Below are 12,369 nucleotides of genomic sequence, written 5' to 3' on the forward strand. Positions count from 1 at the left end.
TCTGGGAATGATGTGATGCTTCTTTCTGACTTTCTGGTGGGGTTGAACGGGGGCTTGGCGATGGAGGGGTATTTCACTGCATTACCTATTGTTCCGGTCAATCATTCTACTGAGTCTTCCGAGCCACTGTATGATCTGTGGTTGAAAATAAATCCGGCCATTGCTACTTGTACTGCACCGAGTCTTTGATACCTGCTGCAATCACGTCGGGTAGTCTCATTGGATAAGGTAGGTACCTCAGGCCATTGTGCAACAAAGTATACGCGTCCCTGAAGCAGATTCACAGCCCCTGATGGACGAACATGCGATCACAACTACACATCTCTAAGAGACTTGCGAATTATGAGAAACACAATCTTCTGGCTCTGCTTGGACATTTGCTTACGCCAAACAGACAATCTCTTCCCAGATCCTCCAACACAGTACAGGTATAGCAAGGTACATGTATCTCATGCACTCTGTGGATTGTGGCTGATTGGCAACAAGCCATGACGCAATGGGGCTCCTGCAAGCGAACATGAGGATCAGCAAGAAATCAGGTTTGTGGCACGGCGAGCATTGCTGTGCTGCCACGATCAAAACCCCAAGGGCCACCCCATTTCAGCCACCAACTGTGGCTAACACTTCTTTTGCTCTTGTCTGCCTGTGAAATACGAACAAATATACACTGCAAATGCAAACCCAATCCTCTTTGCCTTGCTAGAACTATCAGCCACAAGACATGGCTTCCGCTGCAGTCACTCAAAAACCGGCAAAGACCCAGCAGGTCTCCAGGTCTGCGAACGAGCAACCTGTGATGCAGAGAGAGGAGAAGGAGGCTAGTGCTAGTGGTAGTGCATCTGTGGGTGACAACCCTCCCTGTCTCGAGAGCATAGGATTCGCAGCCTGTCCGAGATACTGCGGCAGCGTCATTGAGAAATGGCTGGTCATTGAAACGCACTGCAGAACATCCATCACTGATGCCACTCAATCCATAGGCTGGTCTGAATCTCAACATCTTCGGTGCCATCTCCGGCGCTTTCTCCGGCAAGTCCAGCAAGCAGCAGGAAAATGATGGCTCCTCCATAGAAAGAGAAGAGAAGACCTCTCACATTAGTGGAGTCGGTATGGGTCAGGCTAATGCAGCCGCTGCTGCGAATGCTGAAGCCAGGGCTCGACAAGAGCGTGAGCAGATCATGGCGAGCAAGTAGTGCGCGAATCGTCGCTATCGCCTATTGCGTTATGGCACGCATGAAACGAATACACGAATAGAATGACATAAATCACAAGTCGCCGAATCCAGCGTATAATGCGTCCTATATTTCCTATTGAGCTTGTTGTCGTATGCCGGTAGAAAGTGGTGCGGCTTTACTGTATCTCTACTGCCGTGCGTAGCCTTGCATTGAGTGTAGTCCATATCTCTGTCGTGATAGATCAACCCCGCTAGAAAGTAGCAGCAGCCGTACCGGTGGCGACGGTGTGATTCATGATTCATGGCTTGACAAGTTGTGTAGCAAGTCAATATAAACTGAAAAGGAATGTCTCAGGAACACGCAAGTGAAGGTAATTACAGTAACAATCTAAGCACAACCCAGATTGTGGGGAAGGACCGCAATCTTGTCGGAGACGTTGCCGATCTCAGGAACACACAACGCCCCTGATGGAATGTTCCTTGTTCGCTAGTAAAAGTCCTTCTCCTCGATTTCGAGACACGGAAACATAAAAGCATGCCAGGCTCAGATTCGCATACGAGTGCCAGGAGAAATAGAGGTGTGCAAGACGGCTCCGTGTCGGGTCTGCTCAACAGGGTATGGCTGGTTTGTGTACGTTCACTTGTGCTATGGGCCCGCAGCGCCGCAAATATGGATCGAGTCAAACTAATCCTGGATGTCAAGGAACCCTATGCCGCCGACTACGCTGGCTTGGCCGCTCTTGTGACAACATATGTGGTCTCTCAGATATTTCTCTTTGATCAACCGTTTCATCGCATGTTTTCTCTCGATGATCGCAGAATTCAATACCCTCACGCAGATATAGAACATGTTCCTGTCGGTATGTTTTGAGATGAGTAAAGATCGCTGATATAGAATTGCTGATATGCTCTGCAGTGTGGCTGCTCATATACGCCTTGGTCCTCCCTTGTGCTATCATTACGATATGGAGTCTTGTGCTTTTCAAACCGCACAAGATTCACGTGACCATGCTTGGTTTCGCCGTGAGCATGCTCCTGACGCTGTTCGTAACCGATGTAGGTTGCCTAATGTTATGCATATCTATCATTCAACATCTAACGAAGCTAGATCGTCAAGAATGCTGTTGGACGTCCGCGCCCGGATCTCATCTCTCGCTGTAGGCCGGTACGTTTTGTTCGCCCTTACTTGTTACAAGCTGTTCACTGACATGTCCTAGGCAACTGGAACACCGGAGCATGAACTTATCGACTGGCAGAGATGCACACAGACAGACCATCATGTCCTACATGACGGTTGGCGGTCGTTTCCTTCCGGACATAGTTCCTTCTCCTTCAGCGGCTTCGGATACCTCGCTTTCTTCATGAGTTGGTCCCTCGGCATCCATCTTTTGGCAGCATTTGTTGACGATTACCCTAGTGAGCCAATTCCGCGTTTGCTTGCCTCGCGCTGGGCTGGGAAAAACGCTACTTGCCGTGTCACCCTTTCTAGGTGCCTTACTGATAGCGGTGACGCGCTTGGAAGACTATAGACATGATGTTTTTGATGTCGTGGTGGGCTCGCTCATAGGCCTTTGCATTTCATATCTGAGTTGGCGGAGATATTATCCTGCACTATCGTCTGCAAAATGCAGTGAGCCGCACAAGGCACATGCCGATGAGACCACCCACTCCAGGTTTGGTCGGGTCAGAGACGAAGAGGAGATGATTGGAAACGCGAGAGAGTTCGAACTGAGTGAGGATGAGAGCAGGAATTCATTATCCATGCCGTGGAGCCGATAAGGTGTAGGGTGCTAGATGTACTGTAAGATAGATAGTGGTCGGCCTTTACACACGCCGACCAGTTCGAAAGAGGGTCCCTGTCACAAAATCATAACAGGACGAGCAAGCGTCAAGTTTAGAAATTTCATTGGATTGATTATGGTTTGGATCTTACCGTAGAGGTTATAAAAGTCAGGGTCAAGCACCGGCCAAGAATTTATGCCACGTTCAAGCAACGCGCGTTCGAGAAACGGCCATAACGAGGGTGAGATCGCATCGCACTTACTTCTATTGTCAAACACGACTGAGCTCAATTCAGTTGACTTTCTTGTCTTGCATAAAGAAAAGAACCTGAACATCTTCACAGAATGTCCTTCACCTGAGTGCTTGCAGGTTGATACTCCCAGTGTGGTCGCTCGTGTTGGGCCAGAGTGCAACAAGGATTCCTCGGGCAGTACTTCCGACCCCAGATAAGCGAGCCAGTTCACGCTAACGCGCGCCCCTGTCTAACCGTCAAAGGTCCATCTGTTTTAGCATGCGTACAGTATGCTTCTGCGTCGGGTATCGACTTTTGAAGCGGAGCATGATGATCGCCATTGCACATGTCGCATCGTCGCTGGCATTCGGGAGAACAGTATATGACTATCTGGCGTCGAGTCAGTTTAATGGAAGACCATGATAGCAGATCATCAGAATAACTTGTGCGACTGAGGCGAAAAATGATCGTCGCGCGGGTCCCCCGTGGAGTGGAAGGTTTGAGGCTCGCGCGGGCCCAAGCTCAACTTGTTCTGGCCTTGGTCATTAGCCTTTGCCTCTGAGAATTGTTCCTTGGTCTGCCCTGCTTAAGGTATAGAGGACGGCAGAGTAGCTCCTACCTATTTCAACATCTCTGCTCTCTTTCCCCCTCCATCTCCGACCGTCTTTCGGAGAAGAAGAAGAAGAAGCACAGCGGTCGCTCTTGTGTCATTCGTTATCACAGACCCGCGCATATTCTCTCGCTTTTGGCTCTTTTGCCTTGCAACTATCGCCTCGTGTTGATCGCATCTAGTCTCGACTTCCTGTGGTGTTTCAGATCTGTGCTCTCCCAACAGAAATACTCCTAATTTACACATTAATTGATCTCCCGCATCCCAACCACGTACAAGTGTTTCTTGTTCAGACTGCTTGCTGCTGAGAAGAGTCACTACACACAAGATGCGCTCAAGTATTGTTCTCGGTTTCACCGCTCTTGCGGCATCTGTTACTGCAATTCCTACCATCAGTGCCAAGGGTACTATCAATCCTTTGCAATCTGCGATTCTTTCCAGGACTGACACTTCCCAGGCGCAAAGTTCTTCACTAGCGAAGGAAACCAGTACTTCGTAAAGGGTGCGTAATTACTGGTCTTGTGTGTCTCAAGATCATTTCACTCATCCAAAGTAGGTATTGCGTACCAACTGACTCCTGATGACCCACTCGCGAATGCCGAGCAATGCAAACTCGATTCTGCCCTCATGAAAACATTGGGTGCCAACGCGATCCGAGTATACCATGTCGACCCGACTGCCGACCACACTTCATGCATGTCCACTTTTGCCGATGATGGAATCTACCTATTTCTTGACCTGGACACCTTCACTTCTCAAATCGAGCAGGTATGTCATGTAGACTACAATAAAATCCATGCAACGCCAGCTGACCACAAGGATCAGGAAACCCCGTCATGGACTGAATCACAGTTCTCGGCTTTCCAGGCTGTAATGGACGAGTTCCAGCAGTTTGACAATACTGCCGGCTTCTTCGTGGGCAATGAAGTCTTGACCACAGGAAACAACTCCGTCGCCGCGCCATACGTCAAGGCTGCTGCTCGTGACATGAAGGCTTATCGCAACTCCAAGGGATACCGTGAGATTCCTGTTGGCTACTCTGCTGGTTAGTGAAGATCTCTTTCGCACTTCCATGGTATGACACTAACTCAAGACTAGCTGACATTTCATCTCTGCGGCCAAACCTCCAAAATTACATGGCATGTGGTGCAAATGCATCCGAGGCTCTCGATTTCTTTGCTCTCAACGCGTACGAATGGTGTGGCGATTCATCCTACACCGTCTCTGGATACTCCCAGCTCAATGCGAACGTGACCGACTACAACATTCCTATCTTCTTTTCCGAGACTGGTTGCAACACACCAAAGCCCCGTACTTTTGACGATCAAGCTGCTATCTTTGGCTCCGATATGTCTCAGTACTGGAGTGGCGCCATCATCTACGAGTGGATCCAGGAAGGTAACGATTACGGCCTGATTTCTTACGGACCGACCGTGGCATCGACTGCTACCGCCAATGGTGTCTACGATGGATACAGCCGCACCGGAACACCGACGCCCATTTCTCCTGACTTCAGCAATCTCAGCACGCAGTGGGCAACTCTGACTCCTACCGGTATCGCAATGTCTGCGTATACTCCCTCGAATAGCGCTCCCTCGTGTCCAGCTTATACTTCGGCGCAGTGGGACGTTAACGGGGATGTCGCCCTGCCTAGCCTTGGCCAGATCTACAATGCTGAGGTCTCCTCTTCCATCACCGCAGGTACTGCGGCAGCGAGTGCAAGCCCCTCAGCATCTGCAAGCGGTAGCGGGAGTGCTGCTGCTGGCACTACCGGCAGTGCAACGGGGACAGCAGCATCCTCGACCAGCACAGGTATGGCAAACCCTAGCAAGGAGATTGCAGGCATGAGCGCTGGTCTTGTTGCCGTCATGATTGGCTTCGTGTGGTGGCTTTGAGAAGGCTTACCACTAACCTGACGAAGTGGAGGAACTCATGCGCATTTTTTTACTTAATTTCTTTATGATGGGCGTCAAGCCCTTTTCATGATTCTTGTACCATAGATCTCATCAATCTGGGCCAGTTACTAATGTGGATATTGGAGGTGGAAACGGAGGTACTGGGTTACACTGACTATGGAGGTGTATCAGTCCCTCTTTTAATCGTATCAATCGAATGATGATACCCAACGTATACCTTGATAGGAGTTCGGTTCTGTTCACAGAATAATCGTTGTAGGATACATGCGCCAGCTTGGCCATTTGGCAACTACGCTTCGTGCACCAGATTTTTGCTCCAGTAACGATATCCCGAAAGAGCAGTCCACTACTATAGTCGTGCGACCGCGGTGACGCATGCGCAAGCCCAGCGAGATTCCCAGCTCGTCCATGGTCGGACATGCAGACCAATCGACGAAGCGTGAGTGGTCGAAGAAGACAAGAAACGATATCGGTAGATAATACAGATAATGTCCCGTTCGAGAATTGGATCTCGTCCCGACCAACCGCGAACGTCTGTGGATATCCTTTCAACGAGCCACTGACTTTGCTGTGCGAGTGTTTCTTGTTGCTTGCGTGAAACGAGATAGTCCTGGTGTGTTGGAGGGAAATGTGGGTGTAGCTCAGGTGCTGGTCGGTCGTCGCCGTCCGAACGTTCTATGCCTGTAGGTGTCGTATGTTTGTCGAATGCCTTGGACATCTTGAACCAGTCTTGCTTCTTGAGCGTGGGGTTTGTGTCGGGTGCTGGTTTGGCTTAGTCGAGTGGGTGGGCCGGTATACTTATAGTTCTGGTTGATCGTTACTGTGCATTTGGTTCGATGTCTTGACGGCAACCTGGTTTCGACAAATTCGGGATTGGGCTATAGTGGTATGGATAGGGTTGCCCTCCGTGCAACGCGAAGTTTGCGTCCGTCAAAGGACGTCATCTCTAAAACGTCCAAAAGGTCCTAAGAGAAAGACGCATCGAGTCGCGCTTCCAGCCACACACATACACACACTACATGACCACGCAGGGAGGCGGCTCACTCCTGCCTCCAGCCGCAGTAGTGGTCATCGCAGCGGTCCTAGCGAGATCCTCAAACACCTGCGCGCACAACTCACCCGTGTTAGCCGAACACTCGCAGTAGCGATCGCACCTCATTTCCTGCGCCGTGTTGAGGCCCTCGTAGGGCATCACCATGCCGTCGACGCCTTCGCGCCTCAAGTCACGTTTCAAGCCCAGCAGGATGACGGGCAGCGATTCGTCGTAGTTGAAGTGAGTCTCGACGATGTGCTTCCAGGTTGTTTGCACAGATTTCAGCGTGGCGCGAGAGGTGACGTCGTAGCAGAGGACAATTAGATTGGGGCGCAGCAGGGTGTAGTTTTCTGGACTGCTGGTGTCGGAGAAGTGGAGTCGAAAGGGTCGAGAGCCGAAGGTGGCGTCGAAGTTGAAGGGCTGGTTTATGTCTCGTAGGAGAGGGAGAGATTGTTTTTGCTGTCCTGACCCTGGGCCGAGGATGATTCGCCTGTTTGGGTTGGAGACAAGTGTCAGATTTATGAGAGGCTTTGCTAGCAAAGGTGGTTGCCGAGCATATCTACAAGTATGTCAAGCCGCCGAGGAATGATAAATGAAAGATGATGAGATGAGCAGGAAAGCTCAATGGCAAGACCATGAGTATGTGACTGATCATGTCTGGTCATTGTAGTCTCGATTCGAACAGAGGAGGATATCGACCAGGGCGAGATCAACATAGCATATATATTGCTTGCCATTCCTTGCCAAATACAAGCACATATATCTTGACTTCAATGCAGTATTGAGAGTGCAGTAAGACGGAATAACCATGAGGAGAAACACGACAAGAGTCTCTTGCGGACTAATTGATATAGAAAATAACACTTACGAGAGAAAGGCTGATTTGCCCACATTGGCATCGCCCAACAGCAAGATGCCGATCTCGGGCACGCTCATGGACAAGAAAGAGAAGCAGTGGTGGGAAGACAGACAAGTGAAACGAGGGATGAAGGGAAATCAAGGTACAGTACGATATGCACGAGCTTCGACGTCGCTGACTCTCTGAGCTCCCTTTGGTTGTCTTGCTTCGGAATAGGTGGAGAGCTGCAGGGGAGCGGGCGCATTGTGCGTGGCATGGCATCAGTGCATGGCAGATGCACAGCAAATGGCGGGCATATGGCGCAATCCGGCGTTAGCGTCTTTTGTCGATCCGTTCTTTTTGAGCTTCCCCAAGTTTCAGGAAAAGTCTACTTTGACATCCCACTATGAAGAACAACGACGTTGGAGCCTTCCATTCTGTCCTTCATAATTTCAGTATTTCGAGAGAGTCCCCGAGTAGAGAGTGGACCCTTGCTCTTCTGCGTCCAGATTGAAAGTCCCCGTCATCTGGGCTACAGCCGACTTTTCTTTCGCTCCAGTTGAAAAACCAAAAAAATTGAGAATTGCCCTTCGACTCGGACTGACTCACCTTGACGAGACGGAGACGAAGAGTAAGAAAAAGAAGAACAAGAACGAATAGCGCTGCGTCGCGATCCCACAACATATCTCTCACCATGCGCAACTTGGTGGTCATGGGCGGGAGCTCCCACCCAAAGCTCGTCGAGGTGATCTGCAACCACTTGGGCATCGAAAAGGCGAATGTTCTTCTTTCCAAATTCGCTGTGGGAGAAACCAGAGTTGAGATCTTTGACTCGGTTCGCGGCAAAGACGTCTTCATTATCCAGTCTGGTGGTGGAAAAGTGAACGACAACCTGATCGAGCTCCTCATTGCCATTTCTGCCTGCAAGACCGCCTCGGCCAGGCGCGTCACAGTCGTGGTCCCGCTTTTTCCATACTCGAGACAGAGCGACATCCCGTACAACAAGGTCGGAGCCCCTCTCGCAAAGATTCCCACCCACGGTGCCAGGCCCGACAATTACACATTCGATAGCCGCCCAGCCACGCCGCTACCAGGTCAAGCTGAAACCGGAGGAGTCAAAGGCGGAGATTTGCGAAAAAAGCTCATGGACATGCACTTGGCCAATGGTGACAAGGACTTTCCAAAGCAGGGCAGGAGGTCCACTGTGAACTCCGTGACCTCCGAGAAGTCCGAGTATCAGGAAGACAACAATGCCCTCACGCCCGTCGTGACCAACGGCAGCGTTGAAGGTGACAGCACCCTGAAGAGGACCCGCACAGCGAAGCCTCCCCACTTCGAACCCCAGCGAGGATACAAGCAGTGGGTCGCTCAGGCTGGTACACTTGTGGCCGATCTCTTGACCTGCGCGGGCGCCGACCATGTTATTACCATGGATCTCCACGACCCGCAATACCAGGGCTTCTTCGATATTCCTGTGGACAACCTGTACGGCAGACACATTCTGCGCAAGTACATTGAGCGCGAGGTTCCAAACTATGAGAACGCCGTCATCGTTAGTCCGGATGCCGGTGGCGCCAAACGTGCGACCGCTATCGCCGACGCACTTGGTATGCCGTTTGCTCTGATACACAAGGTAATAGTGAAATGGTGTAAGTGACGTTGTCTGGTATGAAACTGATGAATTATTGTAGGAGCGTCGTCCCACCCAGATCACCGATCGTCAAAATGCGACGATGATGCTCGTCGGTGATGTTGCTGGCAGAACCGCCATTCTTGTCGATGATCTGGCGGACACATCAAACACCATCACACGCGCTGCGAAGCTTGTGAAGAAGGAAGGCGCGACCAGAGTCATTGCTCTCGTTACACATGGCGTGCTTAGTGGCGACGCCATCGAACGCATCAATGCAAGCGCATTAGATCACGTCGTTGTCACCAACAGTGTGGATCAGACCGAGCACTGTGAACAATGCCCGAAACTCGAAGTGCTCGAAATCGGACACGTCTTCGCAGAGGTAAGCCACACAAATGCTGTTGAAATGGGACATGAGCCAACACTGCCTGTTGTAAGACACGAACGATCGATTGACTTTTATTCTACAGGCTATCAGGAGAGTCCATCACGGAGAGTCCATCTCAGTGCTCTTCCAGCACAACTAAGCTGATCAAAAGACATTTCTTTGCAGACATGGGAATGTAGGAATGGTAAAAGTAAACGAGCAACTTAGGCGAGACATTGCACAACTGTATCGCGAGAGGTAAGGTAAGCGAGAATCATGATCACGGGCCTGTGATCTCATAGTGTACTCCACCTTCGAACCCGACAGGCTTGTCGAAGGGGCTGGTGTCACCACTACACAATTGCTGTTTTGCACCGCCTGTTATGGATGCCCTCGAGGAACAGATACTGTACAGAAAGATATACGAACTAGATGAAAGGGCATGAGGATCGTTATCCTCGCCGTCGGATTAACTAAAAAGGGCTTACTCGTTTTGAGATAGTGGTGTATCTCAGATTTCACATGTCACTGATCTAGATGTGCTTTCTAGTGAAATTTGTGCAATCAATGCTTCTTGTTTGTGTTGTCCTATGTGCACATGAACTTTCCTTCTTCGCTTTCCCCTTCTTTCTTTTCCACAAGTTCGAATATATTGAAGTCACAACAACTTCAATCGCAACAACCTCTTCACCTCTTTAGCAATAAGCTTTACACAACCTTAGGCTTAAGTCGAGCCTTCCACGCAATACAGGATTGCTTTAGCTGCTCCAACTGCCTCACTTGTTATCAACTACTCTCAACACGTCACATCACTTTCACATCGGCCTTTACATCAATCATTACCAGCACACTGTACCTCCCCTGTCAGTGCTCTTGATATTCAACTCTTCTCTTTGCAACAGAAAACAACTTAAGTTCTGCTTGATTTTCGATTCACTTCTGTACCATCACCCTCTGCGCTTTCCTCATCCATCATCAACAAGAACGGAACAAACGAAAGCAAGGACAGCAGCTGCGACAGCAGCTGCATCATCATCATCGTATCATCAGTATCATCATCATTGTCATCGTCATCTATTTCAATAACAACCTTCTATCTTCTACAAGGTAAGTTCAATTGTCTATCCACTCATCACATCTCGTTGCGGTTTGCACTTTGAGCAAATAGCGCGACAGCGCATAGCGCAAAGCTTCCGCGTCAAAGCTCGGACGCTTTTGGACTTTTGTTACCGCACCTGCCCTTTTGACTTGATGCGTATCGATTAATTCCCTTGCTTACACCCGTATTTTCACAGCATGCCTCCAAAGCGTGCCTCTCGCGCTGGCTCGGCCAGCAAAAAGACCGCAGCGACCGGTAAAGTCGCCAAACGACCATCCAAGAGGGCGACAACGCCCAGTACTGAGCCTGTCCGTCGCAGCACGCGGCTGCGAGCCTCTTCGGCCGCGCCCAGCGACTCGGTTGCTGAAACCAGCGTCGCCGGCAGCTACGCCGGTACTCCAGAGCCCGAGGTCCCCACAGAAATGGAGATGGAGGAGCAAGCTGCTGCCGTCGCAACCGTTGAGGAGGAAGACGACGACGAGGATGGTATGCGCCCCGAACTACTGGAGTTGATTCTGGCTTTCCCGGACAAGATTCACAAGCTGACCAAACGCAAACGAGAAGACGTGTACAAACAAATGCGCGACGAGATCTTGCGTCTCAGACAGGCAGTTGCAGCAATGGAGAAGAAGGCGGAGGCGGCAGTCGTAGTGATGCCAGGCCCCTCGACCGCCCCCGTGACCCCTCGTGGCCCCGTCATGACCAGCTCTGCTGCCACCGCTACCACTCCAACCCTCGCCACCGGTCGCAGAGATCTACGATTCGACATTTCAATCGCAAGGCCCGCCGCTGAGATGGCTGCCGCCGCCGCAGCTGCAGCAGCGGTCGCGGAGAAAGAGAGAGAGAAGATCGAGGAGAAGCGCGTCGTCGAGGCGCGACAGCAACTACAACTTGTCCAGGCATCGACAGTGGCAGCTTTCTCGCCGGCGCCCGCCTCAGCGCCATCCTCCTCCTTCCCTGCTTCCACCTCTCCACAGGCACCAAAGACTCCCCCCGCTGCCCCCGTCAACACTACCAACAATGCGGTCAGCACTCCCTCACCCTGGGGATTGCGAACTCTCTTCGGCTCTGTCGCCAAGCGCGCCTTCGGAAGAAGCGTGTCTAGGTCAGAGCAGAATTCGGCAGGCACCCCGCAACAGCCATCGCAGCAGTCGCTCCTGTCCCCCGAAAAGAATGGAATGGCTGAGATTCCCTCACCGACATCTCCCACTCCAGCTCCTACCAGCTTGACGACCCCTGGTGCTCTGGTCAAGACACCCACGACCACGAACAGAAAGTCATCGAGGATGGACCGTTCGACACAGCCTCACACACCAAGTGCCTCCCGTGTTGAGGAATCGCCATCAACTGCTGTTCGCCAGCGCCGTCGCGGCTCAATGCCTGGTCAGATCCGCACTCCCAGAGCCAATTCATCTCTATCCATGTCTCGCCCCAAGCCCTCTCGTCCAGTCGAGCCAAACGCCGACAAGAGAGCACAGATGCTCGAGAGCGCAGCAGAAGCCAAACGTCTTCGGGACGAACAGGCCGCTGAACGTAAACGCATCCAGGAACAGGCTTCAATGCTTGAGGAGCAGAAGCGCGCCGCGGAAAAAGCGCAACAGACCCTCGACGAACAAGACTCAGCCAGTCAGCAAGCTGGCAGCAAACGCAAAAGAGTGCGCATCGACGACCTCAAGGAAATCCCAGCT

The 12,369-nt window shown here is 51.3% G+C and overlaps 5 protein-coding genes across 5 annotated transcripts; 4 read left to right on the top strand and 1 right to left on the bottom strand.

The window, feature by feature from the left end:
• Positions 1 to 721: 721 nt before the first annotated feature.
• On the top strand, positions 722 to 1,190 carry AAFC00_004174 (uncharacterized protein; the record flags this gene model as incomplete). Its single annotated transcript, XM_069343770.1, has 2 exons — positions 722 to 841; positions 978 to 1,190. 2 exons carry the CDS (start codon positions 722 to 724, stop codon positions 1,188 to 1,190), a joined length of 333 nt encoding a protein of 110 aa, XP_069202321.1.
• Positions 1,191 to 1,706: 516 nt separating this feature from the next.
• Positions 1,707 to 2,950, top strand: AAFC00_004175 (uncharacterized protein; the record flags this gene model as incomplete). The annotated part of the gene is made up of 6 exons (XM_069348143.1): positions 1,707 to 1,802; positions 1,875 to 2,031; positions 2,088 to 2,227; positions 2,280 to 2,336; positions 2,389 to 2,536; positions 2,589 to 2,950. The coding sequence occupies 6 exons, from the start codon at positions 1,707 to 1,709 to the stop codon at positions 2,948 to 2,950; spliced, it is 960 nt and encodes a 319-aa protein (XP_069202322.1).
• A 1,173-nt stretch (positions 2,951 to 4,123) lies between these two features.
• Positions 4,124 to 5,690, top strand: AAFC00_004176 (uncharacterized protein; the record flags this gene model as incomplete). Its single annotated transcript, XM_069343771.1, has 5 exons — positions 4,124 to 4,199; positions 4,253 to 4,297; positions 4,352 to 4,563; positions 4,621 to 4,840; positions 4,894 to 5,690. 5 exons carry the CDS (start codon positions 4,124 to 4,126, stop codon positions 5,688 to 5,690), a joined length of 1,350 nt encoding a protein of 449 aa, XP_069202323.1.
• Positions 5,691 to 6,726: 1,036 nt separating this feature from the next.
• Positions 6,727 to 7,680, bottom strand: AAFC00_004177 (uncharacterized protein; the record flags this gene model as incomplete). Its single annotated transcript, XM_069343773.1, has 2 exons — positions 6,727 to 7,234; positions 7,613 to 7,680. 2 exons carry the CDS (start codon positions 7,678 to 7,680, stop codon positions 6,727 to 6,729), a joined length of 576 nt encoding a protein of 191 aa, XP_069202324.1.
• A 596-nt stretch (positions 7,681 to 8,276) lies between these two features.
• On the top strand, positions 8,277 to 9,742 carry AAFC00_004178 (uncharacterized protein; the record flags this gene model as incomplete). The annotated part of the gene is made up of 3 exons (XM_069343774.1): positions 8,277 to 9,215; positions 9,274 to 9,597; positions 9,686 to 9,742. The coding sequence occupies 3 exons, from the start codon at positions 8,277 to 8,279 to the stop codon at positions 9,740 to 9,742; spliced, it is 1,320 nt and encodes a 439-aa protein (XP_069202325.1).
• Positions 9,743 to 12,369: the final 2,627 nt, after the last annotated feature.

The sequence above is a fragment of the Neodothiora populina genome (genome assembly GCF_041146345.1).
Source record: "Neodothiora populina strain CPC 39397 chromosome Unknown canker_contig_17, whole genome shotgun sequence".
NCBI lineage: Eukaryota > Fungi > Ascomycota > Dothideomycetes > Dothideales > Dothioraceae > Neodothiora > Neodothiora populina.